The following is a 25,336-nucleotide window of genomic DNA, read 5'->3' on the forward strand; positions in this document are numbered from 1 at the left end:
GTTTTCCCTTTCTCCATTCCTCCTACAAATTTTGTGATAATGCTACCATATTTCAACAAGTTATGCTAATAACTGTTGTAACAAACTTCATCTCTGTTTTCTGGTAGCCTGACAGAATCATATCAACTACTACAAAATAAAACTCAGAGACCTTTATATGTTATAGCAAAATTTATGTCTAATACACCCACATGATAGGCCATTCAGCAACTGTTCTTGCACAATGCTTCTTCCAACAGGCATTCCTTCTCTATTCCCCCCCAACTTCTCTACTACCCTTCAGATACTACATCAACAAAAGCACTACCATCATTGTATCAAGCACACCAGTAGCTTAAATATATATACACCAAGTCCCTTAAGAAGCTTTGTTTTTAAACACATATTTTTTCAGGTAGGTTCTTTAAAACACAGACTGCAGCCTCCCCTTGGTATCAACACACCAAGCACTTTGCCAGTTCTAACTGTGGTAACCATCTTCTGGTCAACCACTCACTGAGCACTTCCGCTGCCAGAAATCCTCACGTTGGCCCCTCTTCTTTCTGTATGACCTGGCAAACCCAGTCAGGAATGTCCTTCCTCTTCCATTCATACATGCGCATAAGCATTGCAATACAACACATGAACACCCCACTCACTGTGAATGCATGCCACTCGACACTGTTCAGCAGGAATAGTCCCTGGTTCTGTTTTTTTTTGTTGTTTTTTTTTTAATTTATTTATTTAAATAAAGCAACATTATGGTGTTTCTTGTGGGGCTTTTTTTTGTTGTATTTCTTCTTAATTTAGGCAAATTATCTCATCTTACCACTTTTTTCCTCTACAAAGCTTAGCCACTTGCATTTTAATTAAGTCTAAAAGCAGTATCTTATTCTCTTAATCTTTCCCTAAATATTTCTATTTATAGTACTCTGATGCTGGAAGGAATTGTATTACAAGTATTGAATTCCTCCAGAGTAAAACTGAAACAAAACAAAATGAAAACAGCTATTATCATTTAGCTTACCTAGTTCCAAAAAAATATATATATATGCACACACCTGAGGTATGAAATAACTAAATTAAAATGTAGTATGAATTTATTTTTAAATTTGTGAAAGTGGCATTAGAGCAATATACCTGTGTGAAAAAATGCTGCCATTTAGAGAGATAGAACATGACTGACCTCCAAACATTTGCTCTTCTAAGGAAAAAAAAAATCCAGATGAATTTTGGAAACTGTGAATGAAGATCTTAAAAGAAGGAAATTTACACAGCTTCTATACAGTTTTACATTTTAAGAAACACTCTTTAAAGATTACCTTTGCACCTCCCAGAAAAATCTTTTGCAATATATGCTTAAATAATTACTGGTCAAATTACAATTAGTTTTTCATTTCCAAAACTAAGCTGCCATAGACCTCTCTCAGCTGTGACTTTGATGGCACAATTTTATGTCCTCCTCACATTAAGGTATTACGGAATCAACTATGGTCACACACTTCGACTGCAACTGAGAGCAAAAGGATTTTGGGGAGTGGAGGGGAAAGAGACAGCTGAAGGAGGAAATACAAGAAATTGGATATTCTGGACTGCTCGTCATTCAGACACTTTCTCCTGATACAAGTAAAAGTTACACACGTAACAACCCTGCTCTCTTCAGCCTCCACAAATACATCACAGAAGAAAATACCATGTTCAACTCTGATACACTATCAGGTCTAATCTAACATCGAGAGAAGAAATGGACTAATCCATGGATCAAGAAAGAGAATTAACAGCGTTTTTTTTAGCTTTTCAAAAAGTTGCTGTGTGAGATTATGTAATTAGGAGCAGAATGAACTGGTTGATTTAATTTACATGCAGACAGACCAGTTATTCAACAAGTACTTCACTCACCTCTTCTCATAGTAAACTTTTCCCTGCCTACAGTCTCCTTTGTAAGGAACCAAAACATCACACAACTGAACCGTGCACTCTACATAGCTTCTATAATCTCTAAATTCAGCAAAATTTCTGTAAGCACCCCACAACATTAAAAGTATAAAAATAATATTGATTGACCCTCAGCCAAGATTGTTAAGTTGTCTGGATAATTATGAAAAGCTTCCAGTGACATTATATGTAAACATCAAAAGCTGATAATTGGCACTGAGCTGACTGACTTGATGTTGTCGTTCTCCATTGTCATCATCTACTCTGAAAATTCAAAGTGACATGAAAGGCTGGAACACACACATATTTTTCTTAAAGCTTTACAAAGAAATAGCCTATCAGGTCAGCAGGTTCACTTGTGACCATCAACAGTATTAACAGAGCAGCACAGAAGTTCAAATTCAGAAAAGTGAAAATACGTTTTTTAAGTTCTTTAGCAAGTGTGACAGGAAATTATATGGCTAAGAACATTTAAAACCCCCAAACAGTTAACTCACAAAACCATTAACAAAACATACCATCAAGATTTCACAGACTCACTACAACCAGTTATTACCCCTTCCAAAGCTCAAGCTGTGCAATGCAAATAAGTAAACAATGTGGAATCACAAGATTTCATCTGTTTTCCTTGTTATGCTGCCTAAATATTTTAGTAAATATAACTGAAACAAACTTCATCATTCTTTAGGTATGACTACTGTAAGTGATACCTATTAAGAAAAAAAAAATTATGTTGAGTATTAACAGTGGTTAAAATACCAACGAGCAAAGAAAATCACAATTAATGAAATTGTCTCTCAGTAACTACAGTCCCTGAAGAATATTTTTTCTTTATCTTGTGAGAAGAGTATTTTTCTTTATCTTGTGACTATTGGTACCAAAGAGATGTATAAGCTCTTCCATGGAAAATTACCTGCACTCTATGATGACCAATGACTATACAAATTAAAACCATGTATTCACGTGAATCAAGGCAAAAACTGGCAACAGATCAGGTTTCCACACAGCAAGGATTTCTACAAACATTGCTTGCAAATAGCTTTGAATGTCATATTTATTGCAGTCTTGCATTAAAATAAAATAAAACATATAATACTCATTTGCAAATATTCTATTTATTTGCCCTAGCAATGTCCTAAGTAACAGTGAACTGCAATTGTACCTTTGAAGCAATTATACCAACTAGCAGAACACTAAAACATACATTCCAAACATAGACCCTCCACTCACACTGGATACTAGACATGACAATACTGGCTCAGTATAGTCTAAGAATTCACCCCTCTGACAGAAAACATGAAAAAACTTATCTCCCTTGGGGCAGTTTTTCTACTCCATTTGCACCAGCAGGGAAGCAGGCTGGTTGCAACTAAGCTGTAGCACTCGACAGTGCTTTCCACAGCCTGCAACAACCCAAAACAAAGGACCTGCTGGAGCACAAAGAGTTCCCTCCCTGAATACTCACCAGCACTTTCACGTAAGGAGTCATATGCAGGTCTCATTCAAACACACGATCAGGACACAGCCAACTGAACACACTGAAATGGAACCTGAGAAATATTTCTGCATCCCATTACTCAGATACAGTCATAGGGATCAAAACATTTGACTCCTTCAAACAGTTTAAACTTAAGCATCAAACACCTTTCTGAGATTCAAATAAATGTTGCCTAAGAAGCTCCTTCAGTCCGTCTAGAGAGCAGCCTTGGATTCTTGTCCTATGCTCCTTTCCATTGCTGGATACCATAAATTCTAATTTGGACTTAATACTCAGTTAACCAAGTCAGATACCACAGCACCAAGTAGCAGGAACCTATGCTTCCTCTACAGGAGTTCCTGCAGCTGTTCTTCACATTTAAGCAGGGTTTGCCTGAATACTAACAGTTATTATGCTCTTTCACAATTTTGCTTTCTTCTTCTGCTGAATTTAACACCTGATCTAGTACTTCATGACTAGGCAGAGAAGTACTTCAATCATTCATCACTGCTCACTATTAGAAGGGAAGGATGCAGAGAGGTACATACCAGGCCCAATACCATTCTATGCTTTCACCCAGCAACCTGGAAGATGAAATGAAGATTGCACTTATTAAATTTGCAATGTGCTTACAATCTCTCTGGTGGGGGAAGGTTGATAGGATGGAGCTGTAAGCACATTAGAGAACAGAATTAGGATATAAAATGAATTTGACAAATTGGAGAAACAGCCTGGGGAAAAAAATTGGAGATTTAGTTCAATCAGTACCAAGTAGAAGATTGTACGCTTTGCCAAGAATAATTAACTGTTCAGATAATGGATAACAACAACTGATGATGATGCAGTTCTGCATAGAAAGATAAAACTGTAGCCTACAACAATCTGAATATGACTCAACAATAGCTTGACTTTGGGAGAAAATAAAGTGGCGAAGACTGCACTGGGACTTAGGAGGAAAATATTATATGTGAGTTGCATGGGCACTCTTCCTATTCTACCAGTTCTGGTAATGCTCCATTGGGCACTACAATTCAATACATAGATGGACCATTTGGAGAAACATGAAGGTAGAGAAACAAAAATAAACAGAAAATATGATCTGTGAGGAAAGACTTAGAGCTGTTTTTTATAGAAAATATGACTGAGCAGAGATGTAATAACTGTTCTCAGATACTGGAGTCCATACTTAATGGGATGCTGAATCAGAAATAATGGACTTTAACGATATATGCATATTTAGCTCTGTCTTGAGACCCTCTGCCTTGAGCCATTTTTCTAACAGTTCTGTTATTTGCATTGTTCATTTTATACTACATCCTATGACAAAAGTCTTCAATACACAAAATTTAAAAAGCAATAAAGAGTAAATCTTTGCCTTCTAGAAAGGTTTGCATGGCAGTTTCTGGGTTATTTCTTTCATAAGAATGACCATTTGGGGATGGTCTATATAATAGCTTATTTTTGAACAAACAAATGATCAGAAACAGCTGGAAAGTCCCAAAACTGAAGAAAAAATAATAATAATGATAACTGGCTGTAACAGTAACTCCGGCATAAAAAAATCTGATTCCTCAACCCAAACTCAGTGTTATCCTTTTACACTAAATAAGGTGTTCAGTAGCAGCTGATGATGGAAAAGTAAAAAACAAAAATCTGTTTACCCTTTGCACTCTCTTTCCTGCAACTCCTAAAAGTGTCGCCATCATACTTCAGAAGGATTACTCTTGCTGTTCCTTACCAAGCAATTTTCTTTCTTATTGCCATATTTAAATTGAGAAATATTCATCCACCAAAATCAATATTGAAAAATAAGATAATGCTAACTAATTTTATTACAAATCATATCATCACATACCTGTCCACCTTCTAAAAGATTCCTGACTGGTTGAAAGAAAACCGATGCACATTTCACAACTAAAATCAAACCCCCATACTGAAGTTTCTCTGTAAGGGCAACAGATTCCATCTGATTACCAGCAGCTGCATTCACTTCTAACCTATCTGGCTGCCCAAAAAGTTGTACTGTGTTCTTATCATTTCCAAGCTGCTGGATAAAATAACTGACATTTTACACCTCTTCCCTATAGTATTTTACAATGTATAGTTTGACTGTATTTGTAGATCAAAACTATAGTACAAGTCTTCTAACATCACAATATTTCAAATATATTTGCATATCTATTTCCTACTAGCGTGAGTTAAAAAAATAAACCTAGAAAAAATAAGGCGATGATGAGTTTTTCTTCATGTCAATAATCCATGCTAAGACTGATGGCAGTAGATTTAAATTTCAAAGTTATGTAATCGTTCCATATGGTGACTGTCATAAATAAAAACTTGAATGAAGCTACCCTGTGTGCAGGCAATTAGCAAAATTTTAGATACTAAATATTTCAGAAGGATTTATTCCAATAGTGAGGCTGTTTGCCTTTGGCAAGAGGGTATATCAGGTATGCAGGAGCTTAAGCTATTAGGTTTTGCAAAAATTAAAAAATACATCTCTGTCAGATGTGTTCACACATGCAGGGAGTCTTGTTTGCATCAGCAGGTATAGCTAATGTGGAAAGAACATTCCAAAAATATGCATTTCAGCTTCTACATTTTGCATAAAAAGTAGTTTTGTGTTTTGGTCTGGTGAATCTGTCAAAAAAGCATTTATATGAATATTCGTAAGAAAAAGTTACCATGTAATCATCCTACACGATTCAATCATTTAACAAGCTTGAGAACTAGTACACAGACAGTTAGTTGCCAAAATCACGGAATCACAGAATTGAAGGGGTTGGAAAGGACCTCGAAAGATCATCGGGTCCACCCCCCCTGCCAAAGCAGGTTCCTTACAGCAGGTTGCCCAGGTAGGCGTCCAGACGGGCCTTGAATATCTCCAGAGAAGGAGACCCCACAACCTCCCTGGGCAGCCTGTTCCAGTGCTCCGTCACCCTCACTGTGAAGAAGTTCTTTTGCATGTTGGTGCGGAACTTCCTGGGCTCTATCTTGTGGCCATTACCCCTTGTCCTGTCCCCACAAACCACTGAAAAGAGGTTGGCCAAATCCCTCTGTCTCCCACACCTCAGGTATTTATACACAATGATGAGATCCCCTCTCAGTCTTCTTTTCTCCAGGCTGGACAGACCCAGGTGTCTCAGCCTTTCCTCACAGGGAAGATGTTCCAGGCCATGTATCACCTTTGTGGCCCTCCACTGGACTCTTTCCAGGAGATCCCTGTCTTTTTTGTACCGGGGAGCCCAGATCTGGACACAGTACTCCAGGTGAGGCCTGACCAGGGCAGAGTAGAGGCAGAGGATCACCTCCCTTGACCTGCTGGCCACGCTCCTTTTAATGCACGCCAGGATCCCATTGGCCCTCTTGGCCATGAGGGCACACTGCTGGCTCATGGTCAATCTGTCATCCACCAGGACCCCCAGGTCCTTCTCCTCAGAGCTCCTCTCCAGCAGGTCGTCCCCCAGCCTGTACTGATACGTCCGGTTGTTCCTTCCCAGGTGCAGGACTCTACACTTGCTCTTATTAAACCTCATTTAGTTTCTTCCTGCCCATCTCTCCAGCTGGTCCAGGTCTTGCTGAATGGCAGCACAGCCTTCTGGCATGTCGGCCACTCCTCCAAGCTTTGTGTTATCGGCGTACTTGCTGAGGGCAGACACTATTCTCTCATCAATGTCGTCGATTAAGATGTTGAACAAGAGCGGACCCAGCACCGACCCCTGGGGAACACCACTAGTCACAGGTTTCCAGCCGGACTCTGCGCCGCTGATCACCACTCTCTGAGCTCAGCCAGTCAGCCAGTTCTCAACCCACCTTACTGTCCACTCCTCTATCCCATACTTTCTCAACTTTGCTATCAGGATGTCATGAGAGACAGTATCGAAAGCCTTGCTAAAGTCAGGGTAGATGACATCCACTGCTCTCCCCCCATCTACCCAGCTGGTGATGCCATCATAGAAGGCAACGAGGTTGGTCGAGCACGACTTCCCCTTGGTGAATCCATGCTGACTACTCCTCATAACATTCTTCTCTTACAATTGCTTGGAGATGGCACCCAGAACAAGCTGTTCCAACACCTTTCCAGGAACAGAGGTGAGACTGACTGGACTGTAGTTTCCCAGATCCTCCTTCTTGCCTTTCTTGAGGACCGGAGTGACATTGGCTATCCTCCAATCTTCAGGCACCTCTCCTGTTCTCCAGGACCTTTCAAAGATGATAGAGAGCGGTTCGGCGATCACCTCTGCCGACTCTCTTAGCTCAAGTGGATGCATCCCATCAGGACCTATGGATTTGTGTGCGTTGAGCCCACTCAGATGCTCCTGAACCACTCTCTCGTCAACCAGGGGGGAGCCCTCCATTTCCCAGCCCCTTTCTCCTCCCGCCAGGGTCAAGGAGTCCCGGGGGGGGGAGTCCTTGAAGCAAAGACTGAAGCAAAGAAAACATTCAGTATCTCCACCTTCCCGGCATCTCCCGTTACCAGGACACCACCCTCGTTCAGTAAGGGACCCACATTATCCCTAGTTTTCCTTTTATTGTTTACATACTTTTAAAAAAAAACCCTTCTTATTATCTTTTGTCTCTTTTGCAAGCCTCATCTTTAGACAGGCTTTAGCCTTCCTCGTCGTGTCCCTGCAGGCCCTGACAACACTTCTATACTCCTCCCAAGAGGACAGGCCCTTTTTCCACATTTCATAGACCTTCCTCTTCCTTTTGATCTTATCGATGAGCTCCTTGCTCATCCACGCAGGTTTCTTGCCCCCCTTCCCCGATTTCCTATTCTTAGGGATGCACTGAGATGCCATTCATTTCCTAGCACCATACTGGTTATTTGCAGTTGAGAAGAATAAGCTCTGAGTTTGCAAAAAATAATAATTACTTCTCTTATTATTATTTCCATATAGATAATATTAAATACTTGTTTAATATATCTGTAGATGTTGAAGCAGAACAAGGGTTCAGATTTGCGTTAAAGATACCTTGACTTAACAAGTCTTTGTATTACCCAAGCCATTTTAATCATCCTAACCCTTCTTCCTAACCCTTCTAACCTATGTGAATATTCAGAGACATGAAGTGTGGCTCATTCACCTGCACGGCACCAGGCTGAACTGCAAAAATAGACTGCAAGTCTGAGCCCTTAGTCTCATTAATATTATTGCACAAATCTGGCAGCTCTCTGGCAAAGTAGCCTGTCTGAAGTCAGATAGCAAATGGAAGGGAAGACCGGAGTTATAAGGCAAACCTAGCAGTGTCAACATGCCAAGCATCTACAAACATGCAAAACTTTTTGTATGAGGCCTTTCAGATGAAGTGTGAAGGCAAGTAGTCAGAGAAATGCAGTATCATAGATCATGAGAGTACTGTAATACTGGAAGGTCCCAGCTGAGATCAAACCCCCAGTAATTCTAGGCACCTTGCAAACAAGTGGAGAAACTATTCCGACTCAAACAGCTCACAAATTACATAAACAGTAGAGAAGATAGAGAAAAGATTATAAAACTTTGTTATCTCTATAAGTGAACTAAAAGGTTAAAAGGAGAGATTAATGAACTTCCTGGAAACTGTGATAGAAACATCATTCTTTTTAAAGCCATATTAAACATAGGCACATGTATACAAAGTTTTCTTATAACCCAGCTGCAAAATCTTTTATAAATCTACAATTTGCAAAAGTAGCATCAGAACTGCAATGCTAGGGAGCTCAGCTTCTTGACCTGTATTATCTCTACTACCCAGCAGCTACTTTGCTGGCAATGTATCCGTATCACAAAGGTGATCACAACCATTAGCTGGAAATGTGACCGGCTGACCAACAAAAGCTTGGCATTAACAAAGCAGAGTCCTGTACTTACGAGTATTTCTGTTCTTTTCTAATGGACAGCAAATTATTGTATTTCATAATATATTCCTTCCTGGCTTACCAGTCCCCATTAACCCATTAATTTCTGACCTTGCTACCTTCCACCAGAAGTATAGATTGTAGTAAAACATGCACAAATCAGTAGCTGTTTCTTATACTAACAGAAAAAAAAAATATATATATATATTACAGTCAAGCTTCTGCTTTTTGCTAGTATTCAAACAAAAATGATTAATTGCAGCATCTGAAAAAAAAAAAAGTAAGATACTTTAACTTCAAAGGTCAAAATACATTCAAACATGCTATCTAACCTTTGAACTAACAAACAGATACAGGCATTACTGAAGATGCATACTCTTCAACTGTCCTTATAAAAAGCTACCTATGGCTTCCAAACATATGAAATAATTCAGTGGTATTGCTCTCCTATTCAAATTAGTGCATAGTTTTTTCACTTTCATCTACAAATTACACTCTCATTGATGGATGGCCTCAATAAACAGTCTAACAGTAATTGCTCTTTGTCAAGAGCTTGTAGGTGTTTGTATGAGTAAATTTGCATTCTTTTCTTCTCAGATTTTCTGATCAAGCAATATTTAACATAAAAATGGATTTGCCTCATACTAATGAACACTGGAAAAGACACATTCTTAATTGGAAATACTTTAATGGCGTCTGCTTTGCAAATGAGTAACTTTTGAGATGCAAGAGTACTATGTCAAAATACCATAATTTAAATAGACTGTATATTCAAAATACAGCTTTGCATAAACAACATACTCCTCCTTTGAAGGATATTAGAGTTCACTGAAACTACAAAATACACATTGCTCTTCCATAAGTGGTTCCATATGACTCTTACAATTATTTAGAGTATTTGTTTAAAGCATCTTCCAAATAACTAAGTTTACCAAAACTTAAGAACAAAATACCCATTGTTGAAATACATATATTAAAATTTCGCTCTTACTTGATAGATTCCTGTTGCATATATCAGGACATTGCAAAGCCATCAATTATTTTTCCAAGGATCACTATAACAAAGATTATTAGAGCAACTACTAGGAAGAACAGCAGTTCTGAATGGTACGCAACAGATCCATCATCCTTATTCCCCCTCATTTATAAACACAAGGACACGTCACACACAACTACATAGATGAACTCTCTGATAACAGAAATTAAATACACACAGCATGGAAACCCCAACCTATAGCATGGAGGGCACTTGATAACAGTTTTTACAAAGTATAAGAAAAGGAAAGGTCAAGCAAACAAAGTATAACCACAGAGATTCAACCCCAACCTGTTAGATAAAAGGCACCAAAGTACCATCAGAGCTTTAACCGCTGTAAGCGATGTAAGCCTGTACTTAAACTTCAGATCAAGTAGTACCAAAGCAGAGTCCCACCTAAGACCAATAAGCTTTAGGTCAGTTCTGAATTGCAGTGTGCCACGTGCTGAAGCATGAGTCGTCTCCCTTCCTAGAGACCTTCTCTACAGCATGTAAGACTGGCAGCTCACCACACACTTCAAGAGTTCTCACATAACCCCCACACACTGCAGAACATTTCAAGGAAAGCTAGAAATGTGTGTAACAATGTATGTTCCTAAAATAATCTAAGTACAACTATGTGCATTGAAACAGGTGTTTCAAGTTTTGGCAGCACAGCATTTTTTAAAACAAAATTCCTATTTCAGATAGATAGGCATTGACTGACCAAGTTTAGCCTGCAAGAAACAAGCATATGCTGTTGAACTTTTCTGCAAAGGTCAGCCACAGACTGTTTACCTCAACATGAAACAAATATTTTAAGAGGATTATAGGAAAATATTTCTGAAAAAAAAAATACAACATGCCTATAGTTTAAAATCTCTCTTTTTATGTATATATTTAAGGTGGTAAAGGTGAAAATAATAGCAATATATGAACAACATTCTGAATAATACTAAGATGAAATTTGGTTCTACATTCGTTAGAAATATCATTTTAACAAAGCGCATTATAAATGTCTCTAAAGATGAAAACATACTGAAATGCACTTAACAAGTGCACTTAACAAATGCACTTAGGAGCATGGTACGAAGAACAATAAATATGTGTGTGTGTGTATCAAAATGTTCTTCTGTAGTATTTGCAAGCCAAGCATCAAAGTACTCTTCAAAATTGACATAATAATAAAATCTTGAAGTGGAATACCACATGATTATATTCTACAACTAAAACTCATCTATTTTCTTTAACAAATCTGAGAAGCAAAATACAAAATAGTGTGAAGCACCAGAAGCAGGGATTTGGTAAATATCTATTTTAGTAATCTGAGACGTGAACAACATAACAGTTTTAAAAATAGGTTGTCATGATCTGTCACAGGATATTGCCTTTGGTAAACTACACAATTGAGAAGGACTTTGTTTGTTTTCTTACTACAAAATGCTGATCAGGTCCATAACCCTGAATAGAGAGCTGCATAATGGATAACTGTAATCTGGCAGGCCAATAACGAACGTAATAGGAGTCAGCACCAGATCCGGCACTTTCTTGGAGGAAAGAACCTGTATTCTGAGTTCTTATATTAAAACACTGCCTGAACACATCAGCGTCAAATATTTTCACCTTCTATCACTTTGATGCAAGTAAAAGACTCCATCTGAAAAGATACTCAACTGCTCTAGACTGCACGGTTACATCTCCAGATTAAGTTTTTACAGCACAACAATACCTATTTGACAACATCCATGGCCAGGTTTTCTTTTCATGTGCATTTCTGCAAGACTTGACATTTACAATACTTACGCATTGCAATAAGGTTTCTTTTCATATCCTTTGTAGTTATTCATGTTCAGAGCCATTTTGCAAACTTCACAGTGGAAACATCCTTTATGCCAGTACTGTAAAGAAATGTAAAGTAGAATTACTTACAAAGGCGATGTTTTGAAAGCTATTTTAGGGTACAGGAAACGTAAAAACACAATTACAGGTCAATATTTTTGGCCGTACATTATAGATTTCTGTAAACTACATCAAAGGAATCACTTTCAGGCGAAATTGAAGGAGCTTCCGAAACACTCTCAGAAATGCAAATTCTCTGCTGAAGCGAACACCAAGCCCTCAGCACGCTGACCTTGCCGGGACTGTTTTAAAGATAACCGAGGCGGGAGTTTGACATTTTTGTCTAGTTAAAGGGGTTCGGGGGGGGAGGGGGGAGAAAAAAAAGCGTTTGCTAGGCACGCAATGCTGGGCGAACGGAACCACCAACTCCTGCGATGCTCGGCTCTTCGGCACGTTTAGCAGCAACTAAATTTAGCGCGTAAGGCGGCTCTGCCCCCGGCAGCTCCTTTCCTTCGCTCGTCGGGCCGCCCTGCCGGGGCGAGCAGCCCCCAGGGACGGGGCACGGCTGCCACCGGCCCCGTTGCGTAAGAGGCAGCCGGAGGCTCCCGGCCACCAGAAGGCACCGACCCCCGCAGCCTCGCCCGCAACTTCAGCCCTCGGGGAACCCGCCGGGGACCCGCGGCCGGCCCCGGGGCTCCGCGATGCCCCCGGCGGGCGTCAGCGAGCGCGGAACCGGCCCGGCCCCGAGCCCTGCGTCAGCGCCGTGACACGGCCGGCCACCGGCCCCGGCCCCGCGGGGCTGAGCCGGAGCGGATGGCGGTGCTTCAACCGCCACCTGCCTCCTCGCCCCCCGCCCCGGAGCCGCCCGCCCCCGCCCCAGCACCTTGTCCAGGCAGTTGACTTTCTCGGTGGGATAGACCACTTTGCCACAGCGGGCGCACTGGGGGTTCATCTTGCGGCTCCTCTCGGGCTGCGGCTCCCTGCGGCCGAGGTTGCTGCTGCTGCTGTTGCTGCGAGGCGGGCGGCGCTGGACGGGGCTGCGAGCGGGCGATGTACCATGCCCCGGGACGCCGGGGGCTCCTCAGCGGCTGCGGGCGGGCGACGAGGTCACCGGCGGCTGGGGAAGGGAGCGGCGCTCCGGCTGACTGCGGCTCGGCAGCATGTGGGAGTGGGCGGGCGGGGAGCCGCTGCCTGTCGCCCCCGCCCGCTCGCCGCCCCGCAGCCACCCGCCCCCGCCGCCTCCGTGTGTGCCTGCGCGCTCGGCTCCCCGCGCCGCCGGCTGGGTGACTCACGCCGAGCCCCGCGCAGGCAGCAGCCGCAAGCCAAGCCCACGGGCGCGGCGAGACGCGACCCGCAGCGAGAGGGAGGGAGGGAGGGAGGGAAGGAGGGCGAGCGCCGCGCCGCAGCCGCCCGAGGGGGGCGAGATGGCCGGCTCCTGAGGCGGGGGGGAGCCCGGCTGCGGCCGCCTCCCGCCTGCACCTGTCGCAGGCCCGGCGGGAAACCCGCTGAGGGGACGGGCGCCCGCCCCTCGCCCCGCCGGGGGGCTCCCCGAAGTCAGGCCCGAGGCCGGGGTGGGGGTGTCCTGTGAGGGCCGGGGCGCTGAGGGGAGGCGTCCCGGGGCCCCGTGGAGGGGTCCCGGCCCAGTGTGACACGGGGGGGGAAAGTAATTTCGGGAGAAACGAGCGAGGCGTCTCGTTCCCCGAAAGGCAAAATGACACTGAGCACACCAAAACTTCTCGGGGGGGGGACATGTCCTCAGCCAGGTCTCAGGGAAATCGTTCCAGCAAAGCATCCCCTGCACTGGGAACTGTGGGAGTTTCACCAGGAGGGCTGTGCAATAGAAATGTCTCAGCCTGAATCAGGTTTTTACCCATCGCACCCATCAGTGGGGTAAGGAATTTCTCTACCTTGTCTCAGCTTTGTATCCCAATTAATTTTAATGCGTGACTTTTGCTGCCTTGCTGAGGCTGAGTATCCCAGGCATACAGGCAGTCCCACAGGAGACACTAATGTGCAGTACCATATCTCTGCAAGAACAGTAAATTCAGCTCCTTGGAGCAGGCTTTTGCCGTTCATTTTTGATTCGCTCATTAGCGCTGTGGGAATGGTGCAGCAAGAAGTCATGCATTTTTCCTTAGGTGTGGACTTGTTTAACTACCTGGAATATAAACCATGCTGAGAAGAGTGCTTAAGCCAATGCAGTGCAGCCTTCTCTGAGGTAAGGGAGTGTTTTTTTTTCAGTAGCGCAGCACTTTGTGTGGCTAACAGCAAGGACAAATTCTGCACATAGTTGAGCGTTATTAAGTAATCAGAATGCAGTCAGCTAAACTGGAATACTTGGCAATAATTCTTCCTTGGCAACCCAACTTTTATGCACTGACTGGTTAAAGGCGTGGGGAGAAAGACTAATTTCATTGAAATTAATAATATATGTGATTAAATGAGAAATACCTAATCAGGCTTTAAATATTATATGACAGAAGTTGTAATGCTGCTTCTGCCTCATCTAGACATAAACATCTGGCACCCAGTGAAACTCATAATGTTGAGATGCTGGCTGTGCTGCAAGCAACAGGAAAGCAGATTTGCAGGCAGTCTTGTAAATGCTTATTGTCTGCTCTGGCTCTTGGTGCAGTAGAAATTAGAGCAACTGCTGACCAGCTAGGTTCCCATTCCTGCAGTCTGCAGTCTGGTCCATTTCAGGGCCACTGCTAGCAATTTGCAGGTTTCAAAAGTCCTGAATCATATTTATTTATTTATATTTACTGCTGTTAACCAATTGTTCTTGATATGGAATGTAAGATTTTTCTTCTCAGTGTTCATCACATTTAACAGCATGATTATTTGTCATAAACACTTGAAGACCAATTTTGCCTCAGCTTCTTGTCATCTAGAATTTACCTGATAGAAGTACGTGCATGCATGCCCTGCAGTGCAGAGGCAGCAAGTCTCATAATCTGCTGCCTCTGTGCCGTACAGATTGCCTTACACTTTCTGTTGGATGGTCTGACTGGAGGTGGACAATGGCTTTTATTCAAGGAACTCTGAATGCCAGGCATTGCCTATGTTGGTAAAGAAAACTTGAACACATGGTAACTCTGTTCTGCAGAAACCCTCATTTGTGGATCCAAGACCACAGCTGAGTTGGCTTAGGCCCAATACATAGTAATCAATCTCCATTCTGCAATGGCTACAGTGTAGTGAGGTAGCAAGTCTGTAATAGGAACTGGGATAGAGACCCAACTAAACTAATTTCACAGGGACACTGGATGCTACCTATGTGGAAAAATAAAATAAAATCTTTCTGATGGCTTATGGGTGAAAAGGCTCCATAGCTCATTAGAAATAATTATAGGCATACAGCTGCCCCAAACTGCTAATATAAAATCTTTGAGATGGAGGTTTCTTTCTTGGAAACTCCAGTTCATTGTAATCACATTCAGCACCTTCTCCTCACCATATGGACACAAATCATTTGGATATTACTCTCCATCTCAATGCTACCATAAAATCTCCTTCCTTATTCTTACAGGGAAACTTTTTATTAACCAAAAGATTGACACTAAACTTTGAATAATAAAAAGGAATATCTGCAGCTGTATCTCAATTGAGTATTTTGACAGTATAAAAGCATTCCAATATTTATCAGTATTTCAGGATTTTTTTATTAATTTTTCTTAGTTTTCTCCACATGGAAAAAAAATAGGGTCTTCATTTCCATGGCACAGAGGTCTTTCCTCATCAGTTACTACTGTACTGAAAAGCAGGTTCTTCTGCTCTTTACAAACCAATGTGAGAGAAACATTTACTTCCCCCATGACTGTCTGTGAGAAAGCAGTGAAACATTACTCATCAATAGCCTTTCTGTTTTCTGAGGAGGTAATGATGCAATCTTAAAGTCCAACAAAGCAAAATGTAACAACCCTGCTATGTCAGTAACTAAGAGGGTGTAAACCAAAGACTGCCAAGCACAGAAGGGCAAAGACCTTGCACTCTAGATAAAGAGCTGTTCTCACAAGCTTGATGACTGTGGTAGATGGTAGACCTCTGATTAGGTTTGAGAATTTATTCCAAACTGGTATTTATTGGCAAGTTGTATCCCAAGATCTTAAGCAATTGTACTTACCTCATTCAGGGCATTTCAGGGCTGTTTGTCTAGCCTAGATGATCAAAATTGGGTGTTTAGCTGAGCAGTGCAAATCAGGAACACCTGCAACTAGATGCTTTTTTTCAGCACACTTATGGAAGTCTAAGAGAGAAAGACCTTCCTGGGCAGCATAGTTATAACATTAGAAGTATTGTGACAGAATAGAAGAGTGACTAATACTGAGGTTCCTACATCTAAGGGGTAATGCCATTACCAACAGCACTTTATATTTGTTTATTTGATGGAAAAGGTTTCAGTGCTCCTTTCAGTTCATTTGAGTGATAAACATGTAAGTGTGTGCTGAATAAAAAAAAAAAAATGTTGATAGGTGATTTCACTTGTTGAGACTGAGTTTTACCCATGATTTCAATTGTTGAATTTTACCTGAGACAGAAAAGTTTTGAAACTGTTAAACTAGAAAGTTATTCTATGTTATTGGAAGTAACTTGACAATATCTTCAAAGAGATGACCCATAGAAACTTATTTCTATGGTAATAGGGTTCTCAGTTTTAAATCTTCTTGAAGGTTTCTTGTAAACTTCCTCAGCTCTTACCTATAAAATAGGCCCTTTGTGTCCCATCTCCTATGGCTGAGGTTAAGACCTGTTAGAACCATGAAGTTAACTTCTAAGCATAGCAAGAAAGTAAAGGCTTCTGTTTTGGATCTTAGTACTTCCCAGGCCATACACAAAAACACAGAAAAGCTGCTCACTGCCATTTTGTGATCAACTGAAGGCATTGTCTTTTCACCAGAACTTCTACAAATGAAGTCTGCCCATAATATTACCGATGTATAGAGTCCTATTGGACAAAATGTGCGTTCCCATAAATAAGACAAATGTGGTTTTCTATCATTCAGATATGTATTCATTTAATTACATTAAAAAAAAATGCTGAATGTGGTATGCCTTGAATAACAGCTGATATCCCACTTGCAGTGTCTTCAGTCAGTCATTCCTGAATAAATACAACAATATAGTTTTATATTCTGAAGGACTGTTGTAAAAATAATGTTTGGCACGTCTCACCGATTTTTCATATCAGATCTGTTCTTTATGCAGGTATAAAAGGTGGGATAGTTAACAAGTTCAGGTTAATATAGTCAAAACACCATCTTACTACTGTGACCAGCTCATAAGGTTTGGGTATAAGCTCCAGCAGATAACAGATATTGTATCATGTTTAAGTGGAAGGATGATCTAGTGGTTAAGGCACTGCATGGAGAATTGCAGATGAAGCCTCTGAGCAGTACTGCAATACAGACAAATTATACTGAAAGAGGTTTTGTGAAGCTCTGTGGCTGTCCTTAATTATGTAGGAAGGGAAAACATTAAACCTGTATTGGTTGGCACAGGAGTTGCCAGTCAATTTTTGACCCTTACTATTTGAACTTACATTTAACTACATAAAAGAAGAAACTGCATAGTTACATTTCAAATAGGAACAATGCAACTTTAATGTGACCTTGTTTAGAGCTACCCAGGGTGCTGTTAGAGAAAAGTGCTTTTAAATTCTCTGTGTGTAAGAGTAATTTATACTTTTCGTATGCAAGGGTCATTGAAAGTGTATTTTCAACTTCAGCTTTAGAAAAGCTAAATCCAAAAGTGAATGTTCTCCTATCAAAACTGAGACAAAGCCGGCAATGGTTAGACTTTATTATGTTCTGTAATATGATCCAAACAACCCTCTGTAGTAGAATCTCAATGTGCATTCCCAGAATTAGCCAATCTTTAGCTATTCAGATTAATCTTATAGAGTAAGGGAATAGTATAACGAAAATTGTCAGTCAATCACCAGCACTTTTTTCTGTTCCTAGGGTTTCTTCACTCAAAAACCACACAGACTGAGTACTGCATCCTGCAACAGCCATCTGCTTAGCAGATACATGAAAAAATAGTAATCAAAAGTCAGCATGAGAACAGAGTTGTATGAAAGAATGGGGCTTTTATTCTCTTACTATTAAAGTTGCCATGGAAGTTTCTATTATTTTATGCACGGAGTCAAGATTTTCCCCTGTTAATGGATCTTCCAGGATACCTGGCTGATAATTTCTCTTCAAATTATGAAAAGGAAAAAAAGAAAAAATAAAGTTTTACTTTTATGTACAACTGAAGAAAAAGGTTACTGTAATAAAGCTTAGTAAAAAAGGGTTGGTTGCTTGGGTTATGCTGAGCAGAAGGTTGTCAACCTCATTTGGGTTTGCTTGAACCTAGGGGTAGCTGATTTGTGAGCAAAAAGCAGTTTGAAAACTCCATTCTGGTGCAGATCTTATTACCTGTGTGCATATGTGTTGTTTCAGAAAAAGCAGCTGGGCATCAGTGAAGCACTCTATAATTCAGGGGCACAAAACAGGTGCAGTTTTGTGGATAGCAATACACAGCCTGTTTTGAGAATTTGGCAATGCATGCTTAAGTGTTAGCTTTCTTAGCTGGCATATCCAGAGATGGAGGTAAATGAGCGCAACTAGGAGGCTATAACCGTATACCCAGCACTTTGTAAATTGTGTCTTCTGAGATTTGGGAGAAACATTCAGCCTGAGTTCAGTAACATATTCTAACATCAGAGGCTGAGTTGCCTGTGCACCCTCCACATTAATCTTACATGGTATATAGTTTTAAAGGAATGAGCAATGCAAACAGGTGCAGGCAGAGCACAGTGTTCCTTGCTACCAAAGCTGCACCAGTCCCAGTGCCTCATTTCAACCATTCATTCTATCATTTAGTTTGCAGACAGAGGTGAGGAACTCAGTGAACCCAAAACAGTGTTTGCATAGAAAGTAGCCTGAAATCTGGAAGCCTTCAAACTGAATTTCCATATTCAGTGACAGAGCTTAGAAGAAATACACATTATTAGTATTATCTTTTTTTGTTATTGCTCCTTTCTCTGTGATATAGTCTCTCTAATTTTTCAATTCAGTTACAACTCAGAGGATGTTCCAGCCACAAAAACAGAGCAAACCTTTTATGTATATTGCATTGAAAGCATTGGGAAATTTTCTACCAGCTCTAAAGTTTAACTGTTTTCCATCCCCTCCTAGTCAGAATCATGTTTTGCAGGAATAATTAATAAATAAATAAATAAATAAATGATTAGGGGAGTTAAAATAAATATTTTATTCAATAAATTGATTAATTTTCATGAAAAGTTGATACAGGGATGAAAAGTCATCAGCACAGCTCTTGGAGAAGCTGAAGGAAAAGGTTGTCTTCAGTCACCTCCATTACCCAATGTCAGGAGTCAAAACGAGTTGCTTAATCCCAATCCAAACAGATTTCCAAAACTTCTACCACCACAGAAAACCAATCCAACACAGTCCAGGCAAAAGGTCCCATGCTAGAATGTCAGCTGAGCAGCTGTGGAAGGACAAAATGTTAATTATTCATTCCATTTTAATAACCGTCACTTTTTATTTGCTGTGTTGAGTTAAAAAAAAAAAAATAGGTTTTGCTTATGAAGATGAAATGGAAATAAAAGATTATTTGTTAATTGTGGATATTGTTTACTGGCCTATGTTTAGCCTGAGAACAAAATAGGAATTTAGAGATAGAATTAAGGTTCTAAACTGAATTTTAAAAACTAATAAGAGGCTTCTGGTAGCTTTGAATAAAAGCACAACAATGGCATTATTCATACTCTTGTCTATGCAACTACTTTCCCATTATTTCCAGAAATAGTAGTTGAGTAGCTTCCTGCCTAAATAAAGAGTTCACGTAGATGGAAAATAGTCTATAAAGCTTTTTAAAATACGGTTTCCTTTTTTAAACTGAATGACACGGTGAAATACAGGAAGGGTTGGGCTGTGATTGGGCCGGATTCTTGAATTTAATGTTTTAAAAGGTTACGTGACCGCTTCAGTGTAACTAAATACACCTACTCTGTAGATGGCCTGGGAGTATCATAGGGAATATGCTTCCTCCGTTACCAAAAGAAACAGCCAGTTGTAGTAAAGATGCAGAATTATTAACAAGCCCAACTCCAGGCTGCAGAGGAAACTGTATTTCCAACCCTCCTAGTAAGATTTTGAAATTATAGCCTTCACAGTGCAGACCTGTCAAATCTCACACATTGAGAGGGAGTCTCTCACATTCGGCTCCCAACGTATCTCCCCTGCAGCTAGACCTGTATCACACTCATTTGCAACACTGCGCCGTGGCTTCTCTCCCATTCCCTAACCCCATGTGCTAGGCACAGCTGGATGACCCCCTCTGCAGCCAGCCAAGCAGCTGCCACTGCCGTGTGGGACCCGGGAGCAAGAGAGGAGGAGGATGTGCTGTGCAGCATCACTGACCTGCTGAAAAGAAGGATGGATTCCAGGAGAATTCCTGGAAATATTAGCAAAATCCCTGTCCAGAAAGCAAAAATAAAATCTCTTTGTAGATCAATGTTAGTATTTTTCCAATAAGTGTTACTTTTTAACTCTTCACTTTTGAACATAGATAACACAACCTCCAAAAGTATGAAAATAAATAAAATCTTGTGTTTTTAAATTATAATCTATTAAAAAATGGAAAAAGAAAAAAGAAAAAAAAAAACACCATTCAGACATTCAGATACATTACAGGCTTAGGTCAGCAAGACAGTTACTCGTGATAGTCTTCTCCCAGCAAGAATAAGAACATTGGCTTCTGCAGCACTGTTACTGGTCCCAAGCTTGCAAAGCATGCTCAGAGAGTAGGAGGCAGAATTAAGGAACACTCACCTTCCTCAGCCTACCCAGAGAGGCTAAAAACAAAACAAACACTGCTAAAAGCAAAACAAGTCTCTACAATAGGGTTAGCAAAGCCCATCTCACTTTAAGCTCAGCTCAGACACTTTAAGGATGTGGCTCTGAGTTCTGCCTTATTCCTAAATTTTTAACAGCAAAGCTTCAAAGAATTGAAAGGTTGGGGGCAAAAGGCTGAGGCAGAGACTCAGTCCTCTCCTTCACCACCATATGGTTCTCTAGTGACCTGAAAGGTACTATTTATTGCCTGGTACACTGCTGCTTTCATTGAAAAGACAGGGATAACAACCTAAAAGGAAAGACTCCTCTCTCTCCAATATCTTTTAGTATGTATTTTCATAGGCTACTTTACCTGGCCCAGAGCAAAGTCTAATTTGTACCATCTTCCTAAATACAAAGCTGTCATATTGGATGGAGATAAACATAATCTGATCTTTTATTTGTTTATCTGAAATTAAATATAACTGCATTAGAAATTTAATAATAAATCCAGCTCAAGTTTTTTAAACAGCTTGACTATTTTAACTGGTAATATTATGCTGTGAATAGACATTTTGCTGTATATACAGACACTTTGTACTGTGGAAAATCTGTCATCTCTTTAGTCTGAACCTATTATCTGTATTTATTTCCTCTCTGCAATAGATGGCATAGGGAATACCAGCTCCAATGCCACTGTCATGAAAAAGATAGTCTAAAACTCAAGTGCCTTTCTTTTCATCAGATCTCTGCACTTGCTCATTAATAAAAAATTAGAAGAGAAGGAAGAAAACAAGTAAATATTCAGCCAAAAATTCAACTGAATACTTTAGACCTTGAGTAAGATTCTCAGTAACCTTGCATTTTGGAGTTCTTTGTTTCTTTTAGATATGGTACAAAGACATACACAAAGCAAGGAAGAACTTCAGAAAGAGACTACTTAACTTTTCTTCCTTTAAACTTCAGAATTAGAGCTAGCACATTAACTAGAGTCTCCAGAAGTAAATGGAGAACATCATATCACATAAATGAAATTTTCTAACATGTAATTGAGGATTTTCAGTGTGAAGTTCTCATTTTTCCCTGACAGCTTTCTATGAATTATCTTAAATGGTATCTTAGAAAAGGCAATTATTATGTGGAGCATTAAGCAGTGCGCAAATATTGGTACATTGCAGAGATGCCAGTTAATTTTCCCTTGACTACTGAACCATAAATAAAGGAAAACAGCATTGTTCTAGAGTTATACAGCAGCAAGCAGAGTTTGTATTGCCATGTGAAGGATACAGTTTTGGAACATACCACAGAGGGAATTATCATGTTCTGTTATACGTTTGTTTATTTCATTCCCATTATAAAGCCCTAATGGTTTTGCTGTGTCTGCACCTTCCCCTGCTGCACTTTGCAGACCAAACACTCTGGCTGTCCATGGTGGCTTGGCAGCAGAGTACGTTTCAAATTAACATGAGAGTGACCTACTTGATCCGTCAAGGGAAGGAGGGAAAACTCCAGAGCATTTCAGAGTGCCCAGCAGCGTGACTCATCAAGGAAGTCTGAGCTGCCCATACCCAGCACAGCAACTGTGTAAGACAGCAGTCAGCCAGCAGCAGCAGCATCTCCTGCCTCGGAACAGAGAGCTCTCTTATAGAGGATTAGCACTGCAGCCCTGATATAACCACTGCTATTGTTCTAACAGTTAGAGAGCTGCCCAAATGAGCCCTAAAGCACACAATCTCCCCCAGTTTTCCAGCTTTCATAGGCAGCCTGCTTCTTCCACCCCAAACTAGGGCCTTGCTCTGACAGCATTAGCTAGGTACAAACCCATGGCTGGCATCTCACACCTGCCTTGCTGCCAGCAGCATGGGTCTGGGCTGCCAGGGCTGCAGCGTGCCCTGCTGCCTCCAACCACATGCATCGGTGCTCTTACTACTGCTTTTTCCTTTAGAGCTCCTGCATTCTAGCTAGTAAAGAGAAACACAGTTCAAAGCCACCAACTTTTCCAGGACGGCATCATCTGAAGCAAGCAGGAGGGTATCCTTCTAGCTCTCCTTTCTTCAACCACAGCCTGATTGAAACATTCTCCCATCTGGCTTAGTTACATCCCCACCAGCACTCCTGACATGGGGTTGGAGTTAGTCAATCCCTCTGCTAAGAGAGAGCAACAAATAACTCCAGATACCAGGTAGGACTCTCCTTCTTTACAGTGCCTCACAAACGAGCGGCAAACAAGTAAGGCAAGGACCAAGGGCTTGCAGGATAGCTGTTGTGCCCAGGAATGTAGATGTGGAGGTTGAATGCTGCTGGGGACTGCAGCCCAAGCCTCCCTCCGGAGGAAGTCTTCAGACCAAAGTGATGTTGACATAGTTTGCTAGTCTGCTTGGGCTTGATCCAGCGCATGCTGAAACCAACTGAAAGACTCCCACTAATATCCGTGTGGGTTAGATTAGAGTTTAAATACAATAGACTATTTAATGTGCGCTAAGGAGGAGGTTCAGCATAAACAGAAAACAGTCTCGTTGGTTACATGCTGGCACCAATTTTAAATGTCATAAGCTCTTTTCACAGCACCAGTTGGTGCAAGTGGACAGGAAGCTACTGCGCCAATGTTATGTGTAGCTATGATTTTTCCTTCATCACAGTTAATTCTTTGATTAAAGAGAAGGCCAGATTTCTGGGGGCCATTTCAGATACTGTTGTTCTGAATTAAATTTTAGGACTGTTTATCTCTAAAATCCTGATAAATAGGTGTTAACTACTCTACACCAGCTTTCAAAGAGTCTCCTAGCAAAACCAAATTCTTTGTGCTTGCAGAAAGCTTATTAAATAGTGCAACACCCTGGAAACCGAACAATGGGAAAACTTCCAAACAAAACATAGATAGTAGTAAACTTCCCCACTTTGATGTTATCAAAATGACTTCAGGAGGAAAAATGCCAACGTGACATTTACACTTCTTGGTGTAGAAAATACATGCCCCTCCAATTATTGTTCAGAAATGGTGCCGCAGCCCACATGCTCACAGCCACAACACATACTGCACCTGAAGAGCCTGAGCAAAAGGGCATCTCTACCATTTTTTTTTCTAGATTTTTCTGAGCTGGCACTTGCCTGCCAATTTCCTTTGCTCAGCCTGTATTCCAATTGGCATATTGAGGTCAATGTATAAATATCACTCTGGATAAATGCTCTGTATAACTGCAGTACATTTAGTCTCCATAAATCCAGTTAAATAAGGCAGGATTGCACAGCAGATCAAATGTTATATCCTATCAGAAAACTTTCCCCGTAAGCAAAAGTGAAATTGCACTTACCCATATCTAAACTGGGATAGATAATACAGCCAGTTCTACCATCAAGATCATCTTAACACCAAATCAATCAGTCACTTAGTCCAAAAGGTGTTTTTAACTCATGCCTTCATACTACCCCTCATGCCTCTGCAGTGGGAGAGTGACGGCTGTCAAGTCTTTTGCTTAGTATTATGCAGTATTTCAGAGAACTGTCCTACTCTGTAAGGGTACTAGCCCTATTTTAGAAAAAATAAAATCAGAATACACCAAAAAAAATGGAATCTGTCCTCAAAAGTTTGTTGCATTTAATTTTTTTTCAACCCAAATATGTTCCTCTTATTAGGTACACTTTTTTTTAACACTTGCAATACCCTAAAAAGTTCCTTATCGTCCTAGAAAGGGAGAAAATAGAAAAAATCATTAAGGAAAGAAATCATTACATGTGAGTTGCAGTTGCAAAATTAATCCACTCAGCTAATGATAGATCAGAAAACCCACAAGCTGTCAGATTTTCAAATTATACAAAAATTTGCCAAGTATATCCTAATAATTACATATAATAACTGTCATGTGAAATTTCTCTTCTTTTTTTGCTCTTCTTAACTAACCTGCAAATTGTTCCAAATGCAAGTCAAAACCTTCAGCTCACCTACCAGACTACCCCAAATACAAACCACACATTTCTTTTAGACAATATATTCCTAACAATAATAATAACAATAATAATAACAACTAAATGCGACTTACAGAGCTAAGTTATACAACACTATTAACAAAGTTAGGGACAACAGACAGTAAATTCCAGCACAAAATTATGTGTGACATCAAACCTATTTGTTACAAAATAATGAGAACTATAATAATGAGAATTAATAACAATGAGACCACGTCCTATTTCCAGCTCTCACAACTACAGCAGATTAAGAAAGATCTAAGCCTGGCAAGCTTTAAGCTCACTTTTGTGATTCTGGCTGTTCTGAATAGATTTATTTTCCTCTTGTCAACAGGTTTTTCTTGGACCAAGACAGAAGATATTTTTATTATTATTATTTTATTTTATTATTAATTAAATCCAAGCTACATGTTAAAAAAAAACTTGTAAGGTTAAGGATA

At 40.6% G+C, this 25,336-nt stretch overlaps 2 protein-coding genes across 9 annotated transcripts in view; one reads left to right on the forward strand and one right to left on the reverse strand.

The window, feature by feature from the left end:
• NEBL (nebulette) overlaps window positions 1–13,316 on the reverse strand; it is a 262,410-nt gene extending 249,094 nt beyond the window's left edge. For 3 of the 8 annotated variants that reach the window (XR_014579453.1, XR_014579454.1, XM_083823606.1), the window contains exon 1: window positions 12,049–12,143. Coding sequence is in view for 2 of the 8 variants with exons in the window: in XM_083823607.1 (XP_083679733.1) it covers window positions 12,049–12,143; window positions 12,968–13,036 (164 nt within the window). In the remaining 6 variants the exon portion in view is untranslated. Of the gene's footprint in view, window positions 1–12,048; window positions 12,144–12,252; window positions 12,932–12,967 lie in introns of those variants that run through there. The other 5 variants (XR_014579451.1, XM_083823604.1, XM_083823607.1 and 2 more) reach the window with 4 other exon arrangements.
• On the forward strand, window positions 12,135–21,081 carry LOC310895558 (uncharacterized protein; the record flags this gene model as incomplete). The annotated part of the gene is made up of 4 exons (XM_083827027.1): window positions 12,135–12,140; window positions 12,587–13,974; window positions 14,223–14,302; window positions 18,048–21,081. The coding sequence occupies 2 exons, from the start codon at window positions 12,135–12,137 to the stop codon at window positions 13,670–13,672; spliced, it is 1,092 nt and encodes a 363-aa protein (XP_083683153.1). The 3' UTR covers window positions 13,673–13,974; window positions 14,223–14,302; window positions 18,048–21,081.
• Between the last annotated feature and the right edge of the window lie 4,255 nt (window positions 21,082–25,336).

This window comes from Anser anser, assembly GCF_964211835.1.
Source record: "Anser anser genome assembly, chromosome: 2".
Lineage (NCBI taxonomy): Eukaryota > Metazoa > Chordata > Aves > Anseriformes > Anatidae > Anser > Anser anser.